The following is a 16967-nucleotide window of genomic DNA, read 5'->3' as shown; positions in this document are numbered from 1 at the left end:
ATAATGAACAATAAACCAACAAAAGAGATCTGGAAAAGGACTGTAAAAAAGGCAATAAACATACATTGGGAAAAACAGTGGTTTGTAGTGAAAGAAAATAAAACCACTAATCAATATCTGGAAATAAATCCACTTCCTATCGGAAAGCCTCATCAGATCTGGCAGCTAGTACCCAATACAACTATCGAAGTGAAAAAGGCTGAAATTAAAGCAAGGTTAATTACAAGAACCTACACTTAACAATCTGACAGAGAAAAATTCACAAGAGGTCGAGAAAGTGACAACTGCCTGCTATGTGAAACAACCCGTGAAGATAAAAATCACTTTCTGATAACGTGTACTGCCTTAAAGACAGAGCGAGATAGGCATTTGTCAGTTCTTAAATCCTACTTGAAGAACAACACACCAGTTGGAACATTTTACAAAGTAGAGTCACAAGGATTGCTTGTTCTATTCATTCTTAATCCATCAGCTACAAAGTTGAAAGAGCTATTCAATCTGAAGAAATCAAACTGTTAAGATATTGAAGCAATAACAAGAACATTATGTTACAGCCTTCATATAAAACGTACTATATTGAACCAGACCAAGGCTTGATTGGATTATAAATTTTTTACATAAGAGCAGTATACCTTATATCAAAATGACAATTCAAAGGGAAGGATATTCTGAAAGAGTAACAAGTATCAAAAGACATTGTATATATAAAGATTGTGTCGTATTATAGTAATCAGGACATCAGAACTTGAGGAATATATTGTACAGCGTGATGGCTTTTATATGGGTAATGGTGCTACTAACAGGTCCCTGTAAATATTCATATACATGTAAATATAATAATATTATTATCCTTCGGGAGTGCTCCTTAGATAGGAGGAACATACCAGTTACAGTAACAGTAACAGTATGAGCCAAGGCTCTCTGTTGAAGACTGTACTTTGAGCTATAGCGGTTAACTTTTACAAATTGTAACTTGGATAGAGAATTGTATCATTGGCACACATACCGCATCTTTTGTATATCTATTGATAAGAGATCTTTACTAGATAGAAGTGATGAAAAAGTCAAGACATGAATAAATTAAAATCGTTCAGATTACAACTCTTTCTAAATTCTAGCAGTCTGGAAGTTGGCAAATTTATAAAGGAATTTGTGCATGTAGATCTCTTCAAAAGATGAGTAAATCCTGTTTAAATGATTGTGTCAATCACAACTAATGTATTAGTAAACTTTTTTTTAAAAATTATTTCTGCGTTCACATACTTTTTGCTAATGAATTACAAATAGTACTATAGTCAGAAGTTTAGTAACTTTTAAGAACATATGCTTTAAAATACTTGTCGTTAAACAGTCTGACATCTAGCGATCAAAACAGTAAACACAAACAACATTGTAATGCTTTGTTTATCTTTATTCCACAACACTATGATTGAAAATAAAATTGTTTTCTTTTACAGTAGAAAAGTAGGTCAGATTCCATTTTAAATCGTTTTTATGAGCATGGTATTAAGATTTAAAAATAACAAAAACGACAATAATAAAAAAAGAACAATGAGTTAAGAGATGCAGCTTTTTTTAAGTCAGTTAATTACTGTTTTAATCTATAAATTACAATAAAGTAGGTTCAAGCAGTTCAGATACTAAACAACTTAAACATGATGCAATATAGAATAGGAATTGTTTAATTTCAGCTTCAACTTTATTTCCCAATATATTATTTAACCTTATACCATTTCATTGTTTAAACAGATATCCCCTGGACATTGTCTGAGAAAAAATACAATACTGTAAATTCAGAAATTATTGCAATGTTGTTATTATTGCAAACAAGAGGCTCTCAAGAGCCTGAATCGCTCACCTGAATTTTTTTGGTTTAATCTCTCATCAATGATTATTTTGGCTTTTCAATTTAATTAAATGTTCTTTGAATCGTCCTATTTTCTCCTATGTTCTATTTTAGCCATAGGAGCTATGTTTCTTGACATAAAGGAAATGAAATATAAAATTTATACTAGATACTCTGAAACTCATTTAGCCTAAGTTTGGCTGAAATTGATACAGCAGTTTCAAGGGAGAAGATTTTTTTAAGTAAGTCAACATGATGAACAAATTGTGAAAAAAGTCTTTAAAGGGCAATAACTCCTTAAGAGGTCAATTGACAATTTTGGTCAAATTGACTTATTTTAATCTTACTTTGCTTAACATTTTTGCTATTAACAGTTTATCTGTATCTATAATAATATTCAAGATAATGACCAAAAACAGCAAAATTTCCTTAAAATTACCAATTAAGTGGCAGCAACCAATGGGTTGTTTGATTCATCTGAAAATTTCAGGGCTGATAGATATTGACCTAATGAACATTTTTATCCCATCTCAGATTTGCTCTAAATGCTTTCATTTTTGAGATATAAGCCAAAAACTGCATTTGACCCCTATGTTCTATTTTAAGTAACAGCGGCCATGTTTTTTGATGGATCAAAAATCGAAGCACACACTTTGTGCAGGATAATCTAAGGAACAATCATGCTAAGTTTCATCCAAATCCATTAAGTAGTTTCAGAGAAGATTTTTTAAATTTAGCAAATATGATGAACAAATTGTGAAAAATTGTCATTTAAGGACAATAACCCCTTAAGGGGTCAGTTGACAATTTTGGTTATATTAACTTATTTGTAGATCTTACTTTGCTGACCATTTTTGCTGTTTACAGTTTATCTTTATCTACAATAATATTCAAGATAATGACCAAAAAATGCAAAATTTCCTTAAAATTACCAATTAAGTGACAGCAACCCAACAATGGTTTGTTTGATTCTTCTGAAAATTTCAGGGCAGATAGATCTTGAGCTGATTAACATTTTTACCCCTTGTCAGATTTGCTCTAAATGCTTTGGTTTTTGAGATATAAGCCAAAAACTGCATTTGACCCCTATGTTCTATTTTAAGTAACGGCGGCCATGTTTTTTGACGGATCAAAAATCGAAGCACACACTTCGTGCAGGATACTCTAAGGAACAATCATGCTAAGTTTCATCCAAATCCATTCAGTAGTTTCAGAGGAGAAGATGTTTGAAAAATTGTTAACGACGACAGACGACGACGACGGACGCCAAGTGATAAGAAAAGCTCACATGGCCTTTTAGGCCAGGTGAGCTAAAAATGAGACAGGGTTATAATTGCAATAATTTCAACTTGCATTTAGTTTTTTTTTATATCAAATAAACAGGATGTTTCACAATGTCACAAATATTTAAATTGTATTTACGTCGAAAAGGACAAAACCGCAATAATAAATGCATGCAAAAATTTCTGAATTTACATTATACCTTCCTAATTATATGGATAGCACTTTAATTACAGGATAAATTGTAAAATTGTCATTTCAATGTTAATTGTTAAAGATATTCTATAATCTATAAACACAATCTGTATTTTAGATATAATATATAATGTTATGTTAGTATAAAGCACAGTAGCACTGCATAAAGCATTTAACATACATGCATATCACAGCTGCAAGTGCTAAACAAATCATAATTATTTTTAAGACTTTCTTTTTGAAAAAAATGAGTGACATTTAGAAGTATCATAGTACATACATATAACTTTTCTCCTAAGGCATTGTCAATTGGAAATTCGAGGGATTAACATGTTTCATATAACTTTTTACTAACTCTGAGTGCATTAATTAAATAGATAAATAAATTTGTGTTTTCTTTTCAGAACCATAACCTTATGGAAAGATTTTAACTTTCAGAAAGTACAAAAATTAACACCATTACAATACATATTCATTACTAGATAAATTACATAATAGGTGCAAGTGTGTTCTCCATTCTTCATTAATCTAAGGAATAAATTACCACTAGAAAGGTTTCACCCGCAAAGTGGAAAGGGATTAATATAAGTTGCAAAACTTGTTTCCCAATCCACTCTAAATAAATATGTTTAAACTATTGGAGGTAAAAACTACCTTAATACACTAGCGGAACTTAAACAACTACAATTGTTACATTACTGTTTGTCTGCCATTAATAAGACAATAACTAGGGTGGCAGATTTGAAGAACAATCAATGGAACCTTCATTATGGAATGCACTCCAGACATTTAAAGTAAAAAGAAAGTTAGAAAATCTAAATATTCTCTTTTTAATTGTATAAAAAAAATAACCAAGTTAGTAGGATGACATACTGAAATGGTAAGGTTTTGATTTCGGCTGCAAAAAAATGACCTTTAAGAAACCTTGAAGATGAGTTCAAAGTCATATGCCTGATGAACAACAAACAAACAGTTGAACCAAATAAAATCAATTTTTAAAATGCACTTAACATGATCATTGGAACAAGGAAATGAGGTCAAGGACAATCTATATATAATACTATTTTTGTTAGTCAAAATATTAGATGTTGGAGCACTTTTTTCTACATCAATTGCTTGATAACTGCAAAGCCCTGCGATTTAAATACACCAAATTCACATTCATATCCATTTAATATTATGCAGTGTCTATTCTATTTCATTACTGATTATAGAAAATACATCCCCTTCTTCCACCGAAAAAAAAATAGAGAAAAAAATACATTTTCTGTGCACATGCACCTCATGTTTCTAACAAAAATTTCGTCATTTACACTTGTGACTAAAAGGTATTTACTCTGTGGATTCACTTCTATTCATATTTGATTATGTGGGAAAAAAGATAAACCACATTTAAATGTTCAAACAAGTACAAATTTTCTATAGCCTTTAATATTTCTTAGGCAAACCCACAAAAAATATTGTTTTCTTCAATCCAAGAAAATCTGATAAACACAAAATAACATAGATATCCACAGTATCATCATTTGAGAACATTCAAATCACAACGACCTTACTAGACATGCTAGAGTGACCAAAATTGTATAGGGTCAAGTTTACATTTGTCAGTTTAGTTTAACAACAATTTTATAATGTTTTACAATTTTTGCACTGAAAATTAGCAAACAAATAAGCTTTTATAGTAAATTCATTGATATTCTCAACAATGGAACCTTAATATAATTCTGAAAGTACATTTATGGACTTATACCAGTACAATTTCATTTCACAAATCATTTAATGTAAAGTCTATCTGCTGTCTCCTCTCACTGAGTAGACAGCTATACAGCCATTGACTAAGGTGACTTTGAGAGTTAGAAATTGATCTATGCATAACAAATAACAAATATAAACATAAATATATATACACCCTCACTATCTGAATTAGTACATAGATAAAAAAAAGGGTCTGGTTGGGGTTTCCTGAAATACAAAATAATTGTTAAAAGGGGCAGAATAAGAATCCAAAACCTTAAATAATCAAAGAGTAACTAATTGAGGAATTCAAATATCGAAAAATATTCACAACTGACCAAGCAATATATTAATTCACGAATGCGCATAGTGCATGAGTTAATTATCAGTAATATGTGGTCATGAGTTGAATATTTTTTGATATTTAAGATCTTTTATTAGTTATTTTTTTTATAACATTGGTGAATGATTATTGTATGAAATTAAAGTAGAAATGTAAGGAACTAATTTTTTTCTAGGCATTCACAATTTGTTTTGATCTGACGTTATTGACAATGCCTATTTGTGTATGATGTGAGAGGAGTGAAGTAACTATGTTTATTTCACATGTGAAATTATCAGTTTTTATTTCACTGGGAAATCAAAGTAATTCTTTGCAACCAATGTAATAATAGAGAATATTGGAGTGTTAAGAAAACAGAATTATGAAAGAAAAAGATAAAGATCAGAGAAAAATTATACAAAAGAATAAAGCAATGAACGCCCAATCAGACCCTCAAAAACAAATAAAAAACACAATATAATCAACATTAGTTCAACTATTAACGAATATGACACAAAAAAGATAAGTTTGCATTGAATAACATAAAATTGCATTGTAAGTTGGTCTTTAAAAAAGTTTGTCAAATGATATGCCTTATTTTTATTGTAAAATCATGGTGTCAAAAGTAACTAAAGATTCTTAACGTCTAATGAAGCACCTTTCTCAACTTTTAAACAACAAAATAAGTATACTTTAGTCATAAATATAAAAGCATAATCACTTTCCCACATATAAATTAGTACTGAAAAGCTCTTGCAAAAACATCAACAATATTTCATACATTTAACAAAATCTGAAAGATAAAAAAAATCTCATTCAAATTCTAGTGGAGAGCAAGATTTAAAACAAATGTAATCTCATGCAACAAATTATCACATTTTGGCCTTTTTAAAGCAGCACTTTTTACACATACATACACATTAACAAGCCAGGTAACAAAATAATAGTTTTTGAATACTTTTATAGTGTAAGATAAGAGCCGTCCAAAAATATTTGTCCATAGTACAACATGCCCTGCTCACATTGTCACATGTCCATGTTTGGTGAACCAGAAGATATAGGTCAGAATTGTAATTCAACAATTTTTAATCGGTCAACATCACAAGATTTACTTGTTTCCTATGTTTAAAGTTGATGTGACTAAAACATTAGTCTAACAAAATTTAAACTGCAACAGGCAATCAAACAAACTTATGAACATTATTTTAAATTTAGTTTCTTGTGTACAATTTGGAATTTAGTATGGCGTTCATTATCACTGAACTAGTATATATTTGTTTTGAGGCCAGCTGAAGGACGCCTCCGATTGCGAGAATTTCTCGTTACATTGAAAAACCTGTTGGTGACCTTCTGCTGTTGTTTTTTTTCTATGGTGGGGTTGTTATCTCTTTGATACATTCCCCATTTCCATTCTCAATTTTATTTAGCATAGACCAGGGCTAATTATCTTTTGCTAATATATTAGACAGGGCATAAAAAAGATGCCACAGCATAGACAAGAAAATAAACCAACAGAACAAATTGATAAAAGACATCTCGAGAACACCAAACAATTTCTAGGTCACCTTACAGCAAAACCTTCTTAAAAACCTAAGTTAATTTTCTTTCAAAATTCTTTGTTCATAAAATGTATCTATCACATACACATTGGATATAAATTACTTATCCTTTAAATTATAATACATCTGAAAATTTACACAATTATAACTAAATAGTTGAATGAAAATGAAAACCAATATTAGGATGCTGAAAATTTATCTGTCTAAAAATAATGAAAGACTGAAGTTTTAATCTATTTTTCTGAACAAATTATCAAACTTGGAATAATATAAGCACTTAAATTTTCATTCACATACAGATCACAATAGCATATAGTTTGCTGAAAATCTATGGAAAACAGTAAAAATAAACATTCAATCTGAATGGTTATCATCTTTTTCAAACTATATTTTTGAAGGTTTATTTTTTTTCACTCTTTTTAACATGTTTAGTATATATTGGTTTAATGTAAAAAAAGAAGTTATATGTATAATGTTACTTGTTTTAAAATACTATCTTCTTAAATACAAGTTATGAATACCTCCCAATTCCCCCTGCATGAAAATGTGAATATCACTGGTAAATTAATATTATACAAATATATTTTTGGGTGAAATTGCAATGCTGAATAAGTCAAAAATTGTACATTATCCTTCATAAATGTGTATTGGATAGTTATTTGATTTTAAAAATTCACGTATACATGTATGTACTGATAAAATATTAGAGTCTAGCTCACCTAAAATATCCCTTGCAATGTGAAATTCAATTGTTTGGAAAAGTTGAACACTTCTGGCAAAATTGCACAATGATAATTAAAATCTTATCCCTTGCATTGTCAACATCTTTTAAAGACGATATAAGCTAATAAGTGGTATATTTCAGTCAATATTATGATTAAAATGATACTCAAATATGTGTCACAATATTTTATTTCAAGACAACTGTGAACACCCAGCGGTATCCACTCGTTTTTACCCTACCACACAATAACCACTTCACGTGTTGGTTCACTTGATAGAATTACAGTGATACTCAAATAGTCAAATTAGATATCCAATTAAATGAAGTATATAAAGCCAAATAAATGTGGAAAAATATGAAAATAATACAAACGGGAACCATAGAAAACTGCTATTTAGGAGGAGAAAAAATAGGAGAAAAAAATGTTACTGACGATATATCATACAACCAAGTTTCAATGTTAAATTTCTGCTAATCTTTAAGGAAAAAAACAAATAACAAGTCATAATAAAATGTTTTAACTTTCAGCTTGTTGAATTATCATTTTTTAACTTTCATCTAGAATTATTGAATATACTTTTTAAGTTATACAAATGTATATGAAAATAATTATGATGATTAAGCAGTGCTGTCAGATTCTGAATAAAAAGATTAACAAAAATATTATGATTATGTCTTGAGCTTCCTAAATCATTCAATTTATGCACCTCATAAAAAGCATTCATTATCTCTATGAATTTCAAAATCAAATACATGATATAGTACAGTATTTGATACATGTATTAACAAGTTTTTAAGAATTTTGAATATTATTTTTTTCTATCTAATGAACACATGTTATGCAGATCGACTGCTGAATATCAAATAAATAACATTCCACCCTATATAAGTTCATGATTATTTGTTAAAATTTAGATTAGGTACTTTACATTGATGATCAATAAACATTTAATTTCAAATTAATTAATAATGGACGAATGATCAACAGCAGTTTTTTAATATTTTAAAACATCATGATATTTTTGTTCTCAATACCTGTTTTTTTTGGAATTTTTACTATGATTTATGATATGGTTTAGATTGGATTTTGATTGGTATTTTAATGTACTCCTGTCAGATTTCAGTCAACCAATCAGACACAATCAAATTCTAAATTCATGCTTTACAAAGATATTTTGTTTTTTTCAAAAGCTTTTTTTACAATACATTGACAGTTATGGGATTAAATGGTGTTGTCTGCAGCTAAATAGTTAATTAAAACAATCAACTGAAAAATATTCAGTTTTAGAAATAAAATTTCACTTTATTTTCCAAAATTCTTCAACAACAATTTTTCACTAAAATATAACAGTTTTACACTTTATGACACACATACATTGTACTTACACTATAGGTTAGGTGGATTTTAAAATTCCCTGTCCATGGTGGGCATGCACAGATTCAGACAATGTTTACTTAGTTGGGTATCCCTCCACTTAAAAAGTTATGTATAAAGGTAAAATATAGCCATTTTTTGTCAAAGTATGGTCCTTGGTGGATATAGATTTTTTTTAGATGGTCCCCTTTTCCCCCTTATGAAATAAACATATCATATCTTTTTCTTTCATCATCACAGGAATCAAACCTTGACAAATTTAGAAAATAACTTAATCTTTTGAATCTTTAACAAAATTTGAATTTAAATTTTAGGGGACCAGAAAGGCTAAAAAAAGGGCCCAAAATGGACTATTAGAAATAACAAAATCTATTCCAGCTTTAGTATCAGAATTATAACAATAATATTAAAATTTAACATAATTTAATCCAGACCAGCAGGTCTAACATCTTTTGGCATTATACTAATAAGTGAAATTAATTTATCTGCCACCCACACTGGCAGTAATGGATAAAGCATCATGATGAAATCGGCTCCTGTTCCACAGGGGTAACGATTTCTTGGCCGCTTGGACAACAGTCCACTTCTCATGGCTCTTATTACACAGGTCAGATCATCTGGATAACGATTAGAACCTTCAATGATGCTATCGTATATACTGTCAAAATATTTCTGTCCATACGTAATTTTTGTTTCTTCGTCCATTGTATCCCATAATTCTGCTTTTCTACTATTTATCACATGCTCTTTCATATTTTCTGGAAAATTACATAATTTAAAAAATATTAATAGAGTAAATAATATGACAGCAATCTTTTATGATTGAATGTATATGAAAAAAAACCAACATTTATAATATAACTTGCTAGTATGAAATTGCCTAAAATAGTGATAAATAATTAAACATTGGTCTTTAAGGTGGTATGGGTGTCTTCCTCCATCTTGGATTGTAAAAAACAGAGAACCAAAGGTCCAGATTTTCTATCAAGTTAGCAAAATTTGATGCGGGAATGAAGATTTTAAATGTGAATGTTCATTTAAAAGAACCAATTTAGGGCTGTTCCAGAAAATACTATGTCCCCCCCCAGGGAAGGCAATTTTTTTAAATATTATGTGGGTGGTTGTATTTGAAATACCAAAATGCAAAGGGAGTGCTGTTCTAATTAAATTTTATTTCTGTGGGTGGTGGGGGTTAAAAAAAAGTGCCGTCCCTGGGGGGGACATAGTATTTTCTGGAACAGCCCTTATAAGAATATAACTTATAATTATTAAATATCTTTGCAAATGTTCATTATTTTGTTTTTTTTTTGTTTTTTTTTTAAATTGGCATTTCAAGGGGAATGAACTCTAAACAGTGCATTTTCTAAAGGATTCTGCATGGAATTTTCCTATTTTGTATTTTAGCCGGAAAAAACGTACGGTGACCCTATCTTTTCTTTTGATATTCTCAAAGCATTGTCTGAAAGCTATCTTTTCCTTTAGTATTGAACAATTCTATCATTTTGTTTAGTTTCTAATAACAAAATGGTGTTTTTCCCTGTATAATCCATACAAAATGTGTCATTTTGTCACATCCTGTAGCTTGAGAAAACGCACGGTGACCTATCATTTTTATTATATTTTTCAACATATATCAATAGATACTACGTTTTGGCAAAGTATGAACAAATTCTATCATTTTTATTTTAGACTCCCATACCACCTTAAAAAAAAGGTTTTTGGGCAAAAACGTTATAAACTGATCTCAAGTTTTTCTCCCTTTAATTGATAAATTAAACTGTATACCGGTAGCTTAGAAATTAATAAGCACGTTTTTAAACATAATTATATCATTTTTTGTTCAAATAATCACATAGTTTTTGAAAGTAATTGATCAATAAATTTTTAAGAAATTGTAGTTATATTTCTTTATCACTATTGTGAATTCATTTACTTTCATTAGCAATTGATTGGTATCAATTTTCATAGATAAAAGGAAAATTGTATTTTAGTCAAATTTATTTAACATATCCATGAATTTCTCTAAAAAATTTATATTTTGTGATTAACACTATGTTTCAGGTAAGGGTGAAGGTTGGTACCTTTAAAATGTCTAAAATCGATGCTTTTATTTGCAGATTTCTAAAGTCAGGAACCTAATTGCTAGCAGTTGCAGTTTACTTTAACAAATTTGATGGAGATTTGTCTCATTGGCATCCATAGCACATCTTTTTATATCTATATTTATAATGATGAATTTACAGTACTAAATTCAGAGCTTCATTTTTACGCTCACAATTTCATATACTTTCAAGCAATTTGTGGAGTTCTGTTTGTCTACAGTAACCTTTGTTTTATCTATAAATACCTGTATAAAATCCTGTTGGTTCTATTATTGATACATGTACTCCCCACTTTTTCATTTCTTGTCTAAGTGTATCTGAGAAAGCCAGTAATGCATGTTTGGACATACTGTAAGCACCATTGCCTTCCATTGTTAAACGTCCTGTAAAATTAAAACATTTGTATGAATGATTAACTGTAACTTGTCATTATTAAACCAGGGTTTGAATTTAGCAGGGCCCCACTCATCAATGGCCCCTAAAATTTGGTGTGGGCTACTTAAATTTATGCTTTTCTTGTATAGGACTATATATATATATATGTGGTCTACAATTGCCAAAGTCTTAAGTCTAATCCCTGTAAACAATACACCAAAAATCAAATAAATATCTCTATGCAGAAAAAAAGTTTGAAAAAATTCTTTGCCTGACTGACAGCTGAACAGATGGAGTGAAAACCGAAAGTCCTCTCAACTTCGTGGATAGGGGACTAAAGGGCACTATTTGGCAAACCTTTGTCAGGCCCAGCAAACTTTATACAGGGTAAGACACAATTATATGCAACTGAATCTATTGCTTTTTGATTTAAAGAAATGCTTTCAAATTGTGGAAAGAAATGTTTTCAAAGGTTGAGAAAATATTTTGTATGTTTGTATGGTTGCTATTTGATTTTTGAGGTGATACTTTTTACTTATTTTTCTCAGATTCTGTTTATACATATTTTTTTGCATTTTCTTTCTTTACACATTGTGTTGGTTGTTTTTTAATTGTCTATAATTGTACCACATTTTTATTTGACCTGGGATCACCCCAGGTGTGTGTGAGTTCAGACTTAAGTTTCTTTGGTCTGCTTTGTAGAATGCTGTTAAAAACGAGATCAAAATAAAACCTAAGCTGTTTCAAATTCAAGATACATTTTTTCAATTTAGCCTCTGATCATTTATGAAAAATTTGGATCATCATCCCCAAATATTTCTGCTGTTTTTTTTCCATCTGTATATTGTGAAAATGATAGAAGAAACACACAGTGCATATCACCGAAATAAATTACCCATTAAGCTGGAAACATTAACAATTCGTCCTTTTGATTTGCGTATAAGTGGCAGCAAGGCTTTTGTAAGTCTGATAGCACCAAACAAATTTATTTCTAAAACTTTACGGAATATTGTCTCAGATGTTGTTTCTAATTCAGAATAGTACCATACACCAGCGTTGTTGACCAGTCCCCATAAACCTGTAAAATAAAACAAATTAAACAATTTTGTGTAATTTGATAACCAAAAATATATGTATATTGGTGAATACAGATTTTTTATGTTATTTAAATTTGCTGTTACCAAATTTTAGAAATTATTATAAATTAAGGAATGTATTGATCTCCCTCATGCAAAGCTTTGATTTCTTTCAAGGATTTGGCTATACTTTTTGGACCTTTTGGATTATAGCTTTTCATCTTTTATATTTAGCTTTGGATTTGAAATATTTTGGCCACGAGCATCACTGAAGAGACTTGTATTGTCGAAATGCTCATCTGGTGCAGGAAAATTGAAACCGTTAATGTTATTATAGACTATAGAACATGTAGAAGGACACAAAATTTTGTCAGATTTTTAAAAACTTTCAAACTTGACTTGAAGTATTAAATACAAGATATAATTTATAATAAAGAATGTAAAGTAGATCCCTCAATCATTTCTAATCTATAATTCAAATGTAACGCACAAAAACATTAAAACAAAGACTACTGAAATCCTGAAAAAATTCTGATGATAATCCATGGAGAAGAAAACGGATGTAGATGTGCCTCTAGAAGATAGAAAACAGGCAAACAACTATTTGCAATAAGAAGATATCATGGATATGCTGGGGTACTAAATGATTTGTAGTTTTTGAGATAAACACACAGTAGAATGTTATTATGGTGCAAAAAAAAATTTGTAAGGGTTTTGCGGAACCCAGTGTCTCGCCTACTTTTGCTGTTAATCACACACTCATCAAAAATGATGAAAAAAATCAATATAATTATTCCTCTCGATACTATCTTTTGATTGTCAGAAGCTTCTGTCCAAGTTTGGTAAAAATCCAGGCTAGTTTAAGAATCTTAAAAATGTTTCAAATACTCTAACTGCAGACTGTATGTAATGTTAACTGGAAGAAAAAGTCCATTTATAAGTAAAATACGGGAAAAATGGAATTTTATTTTTGCAAAATTTACTTCTGGATACTATCTCCTGATCATAAACAAGCTTCTGGCCAAGTTTTGTACATTTCCAGGATAGTTTAAGAAAGTTATTAAAATTTTAAAAACTTTAACCACAGAGTGAATGTAATGTTTCCTAGCAGAAAAAACTAAGTCCATTTATAAGTAAAATACGGAAAAAATGGAATTTTATTTTTACAAAATTTACTTCTAGATACTATCTTATGAACATAAACAAGCTTCTGTCCAAGTTTCGTACAATTCAAGGATAGTTTAAGAAAGTTATTAAAATTTCGAAAACTTTAACCACAAAGTGAATATTTGTGGATGTGGCCGACGCAGACGGAATGTAGAATCGCTATGTCTCGCTTTTTCGACTAAAGTCGAAGGCTCGACAATAACTGAAAGAGAGGTAAAGTACAATTCTGTTTTTACGAAGCAGGGGTAAAACAAAAGTAATACATGTATTAGCATATCATTTTTATGCAAACTTATGCAATCTGTAAGAGCATCTTTGGATTTTTGAAAATTGTAGAATGAATGTATGATTAAATCTATGCCAAATGTGCTTTTCTCATTGTTTAAGGTCCTACAGCATGAACAGTGATCTCTAATTATCAATTTCTATGACATTTGGTCTTTTGGTGAAGAGTTTTCATTTGCGATGATACAACATGTACAAGTTCTTAATTTACTATATTATACGTATACCTTCTCCTCCTGTATGCTGCTTGACATATTCTACTGTTGTTTCAATGTCCTTCTGTGATGTTACATCCAGTTGTAACAAATGAACCCTATGAAATACAAAATAAAATTTAAATCAGATATATATGTCATGTATGTCAATATTTTGTAAATTAAGATTTTATATGAAAAATGTTAAAATCATTTGAAGCATTTAGGTTTATCAACACAATGGCATAGAAGGTCTTTGTCAGGTAGGCAAAACAATTTGAACATTTTCACTTTTAAATGCTTTTCAATTTCAGTATAGTTTTGGCTTATAAAGAGTATCCATCTGTGTTGATCTCTTTAATGTGAAAGTCCCTTGGTTATGAGTTTGATGATGTCATGCAAGGTTGGTAAAAAAGCGATCAATACTATATATATATAGCTAGTGTTGACCAAGCCAGTGGTAAATACTGGTAAATACCAGCAAATACTGGTAAATTGAAATTTTGAGTATACAATATATGTAGAATGCATAGGGACCTTTATCTTTCTTTTTTAAACAGTGCTACATGTATTGGTGCTATTCAAAATTCTAGGAAGAACACTGCAAAATACATATGAAAATAGTTAAACAGTAATTAATTCCAATGAATTTCACCTCAATAACAATTTTTTATTCTAAATCTGTAGTATTTTTTCTCATCATTCTCATTGACACTACTCCACATATCTTTTTATTCTGTTGATATTTTGGTAAACAATTGTCCTTGTGGCATTTTACCTTGTTATATATCGTTCTTTATAATGCATTCAACTGACACAATGTACATGTATGTGATAACTGATTAGGACTGAAAGATTACATTTTGGTATATTTCATCAAATATAAGGAATTAAAAGTTATTGTTTTTATACATGTGTTCATGATCATGATGATCTAGGAACAGCTGTAATATTAAATAATGATTTCAGTGGTATTTTGAAACTTGGTACAAGTACCTTCCTGAACAAGCTAACTGTAAGGACACAGCACCAGGACTATTTAAACTGAGACATGTGGCAAACACTCTCATGCCAATGCTGTCTAATTTCTTTACTAAACTGTTACCAAAGCCACTGTCACATCCTGGAATACAAAAAAAAACCAATCTCTATTTATATATCATGTACATGTATATAATATATAACTTTTTTTTCAGGAGATTTAAATTCAAATGTAATCATCTCCAGGAGATGATTCTTCAATGCTTCGTCAAATTTTTAATTGAGAATACATTGTGTATCAATTTGAAGCATAGAACACGTAGAATAAACAATTGTGTGAAAAAATATAATGATTGGCTTGCATGTGTGTTTATATTGTATGTATTGTGTTTAATCCATAGTGCTGATCATATAAATTGGTATTCAAACAAAAATAATTTTGATTGTGAGTGAATGGATCGTTTATAACAATTTCATCAGTCTCTTACATGTATTCTTTATTAACAGTGATAAATGAATTCACCAATTTAAATGTTTAAATGTCATGAATGTAATTATCTGTACATGTATATATATAATATAAGCGGAGACATTACAGCATCCCAGCTACTTCCAGAGATATTACAACATTAATGGTCTGTCTTGGTTTTTGAACCATATTTAGACTTCTATTGTCTATAGTCATGATAGTGTTTGCTGTCTATGTTTTTTCTTCTGTTTCATGTGCAAAATGATATGCTTTGACAATGATTTTTTTTTAGCATGGTTTATTTTATATAATAAGATATAATATATGCCACCACATCTTCCTATATCTACTAAATGATTTTTTTATATTTTGTTATGTCGTAAATCTTGTAATACTGGGATACGGATAATTCTGACAACAAGAGTAGGCATGCTATACACCATTGAGAAGATAAATCAATTTAGATTTATGAAATAACAAGTTTTAGTCAGTTTGACAGCTGAGAAATTGGCATATAACAGAATTTCGCAACTGGATAACTTTTTTCATAAATCGTGAGTTAATTCAGTACCTTGTGTTATATAAAGGTATGTAGGATTTTTTTTTTCTGAGAAGAGTACTGTGATGATAATCTATAATTACATTATTTTTGAACAAAATACATTGTATCTACCTGTAACGAGTACAGCTTTATTTCCTACTGGAAGATGACTGGCAGGCAAGATAGAGTAGATAACAAGACAACACATTGCAAATGCAAACACACCGCTAGGTCCCTTAATGAAGAACTGACATAAGGGTTCTCCTAAAAACAGCACAGCTAAACTTAATACAGATCTAAATCCAAATCGAAATTCATTTGTCAAAAATTTTGACAGAACTGCCATGGCAAACAGAACAGTTACACTGGAATACAAGATAGAATAGAAAATAATGTCATCATCTAAATATTCGTCATAATCAATATTAGTATTCATGATTGAGTCAGTGGGAGAGAACTTAAAATTAAAAATTAAAGTCTGGAATTACGATAAAATTAGCATTATTTGGTTAGGCATATTGTTCATCCAGCATCCATTTTCAAACAATTTCCGAAACGTGCAAACAAACTAATTTTGATTGGTCTTATTATTTATAACGGGGGTAGCTGTTGGTTAATCTAAAATTTGACCTTACATGACCCTAATTCATTAAAGATGTCTGCGCCCATGGAAAATATCCTGCTGGCTCTTATTCTATTTCTGAGCTCGTTTATTGGTGTCATAGTGCGTAATTCTAAGTA

At 29.8% G+C, this 16967-nt stretch overlaps 2 protein-coding genes across 2 annotated transcripts in view; one reads left to right on the top strand and one right to left on the bottom strand.

Moving 5' to 3' along the window:
- Positions 1-8265: 8265 nt before the first annotated feature.
- Positions 8266-16769, bottom strand: LOC134683280 (retinol dehydrogenase 7-like). The gene is made up of 6 exons (XM_063542473.1): positions 16359-16769; positions 15232-15358; positions 14269-14354; positions 12409-12591; positions 11384-11521; positions 8266-9794 (listed from the first exon to the last, which is right to left on the bottom strand). Exons 1-6 carry the CDS (start codon positions 16660-16662, stop codon positions 9460-9462), a joined length of 1173 nt encoding a protein of 390 aa, XP_063398543.1. The 5' UTR covers positions 16663-16769; the 3' UTR covers positions 8266-9459.
- Positions 16770-16832: 63 nt separating this feature from the next.
- The window catches only part of LOC134683279 (ER membrane protein complex subunit 10-like), a 62735-nt gene continuing 62600 nt past the window's right edge, over positions 16833-16967 (top strand). The window contains exon 1 of the mRNA XM_063542472.1: positions 16833-16950. Within this exon, the coding sequence (XP_063398542.1) occupies positions 16882-16950 (69 nt within the window). The 5' untranslated portion in view covers positions 16833-16881. The remainder of the gene's footprint in view (positions 16951-16967) is intronic.

Source organism: Mytilus trossulus, chromosome 9, assembly GCF_036588685.1.
Source record: "Mytilus trossulus isolate FHL-02 chromosome 9, PNRI_Mtr1.1.1.hap1, whole genome shotgun sequence".
NCBI classification, from domain to species: domain Eukaryota; kingdom Metazoa; phylum Mollusca; class Bivalvia; order Mytilida; family Mytilidae; genus Mytilus; species Mytilus trossulus.
This window is presented reverse-complemented; position numbering and strand designations above follow the sequence as displayed.

Coding starts and splice junctions, on each gene's coding strand:
- LOC134683280 (XM_063542473.1), bottom strand. CDS start 16,662: ATGAATACTAATATTGATTATGACGAATATTTAGATGATGACATTATT. Junction 14,355..15,231: donor CAGTTAGCTTGTTCAGGAAG/GTACTTGTACCA, acceptor TGTATTTCATAG/GGTTCATTTGTTACAACTGG. Junction 12,592..14,268: donor GCAGCATACAGGAGGAGAAG/GTATACGTATAA, acceptor TTTATTTTACAG/GTTTATGGGGACTGGTCAAC.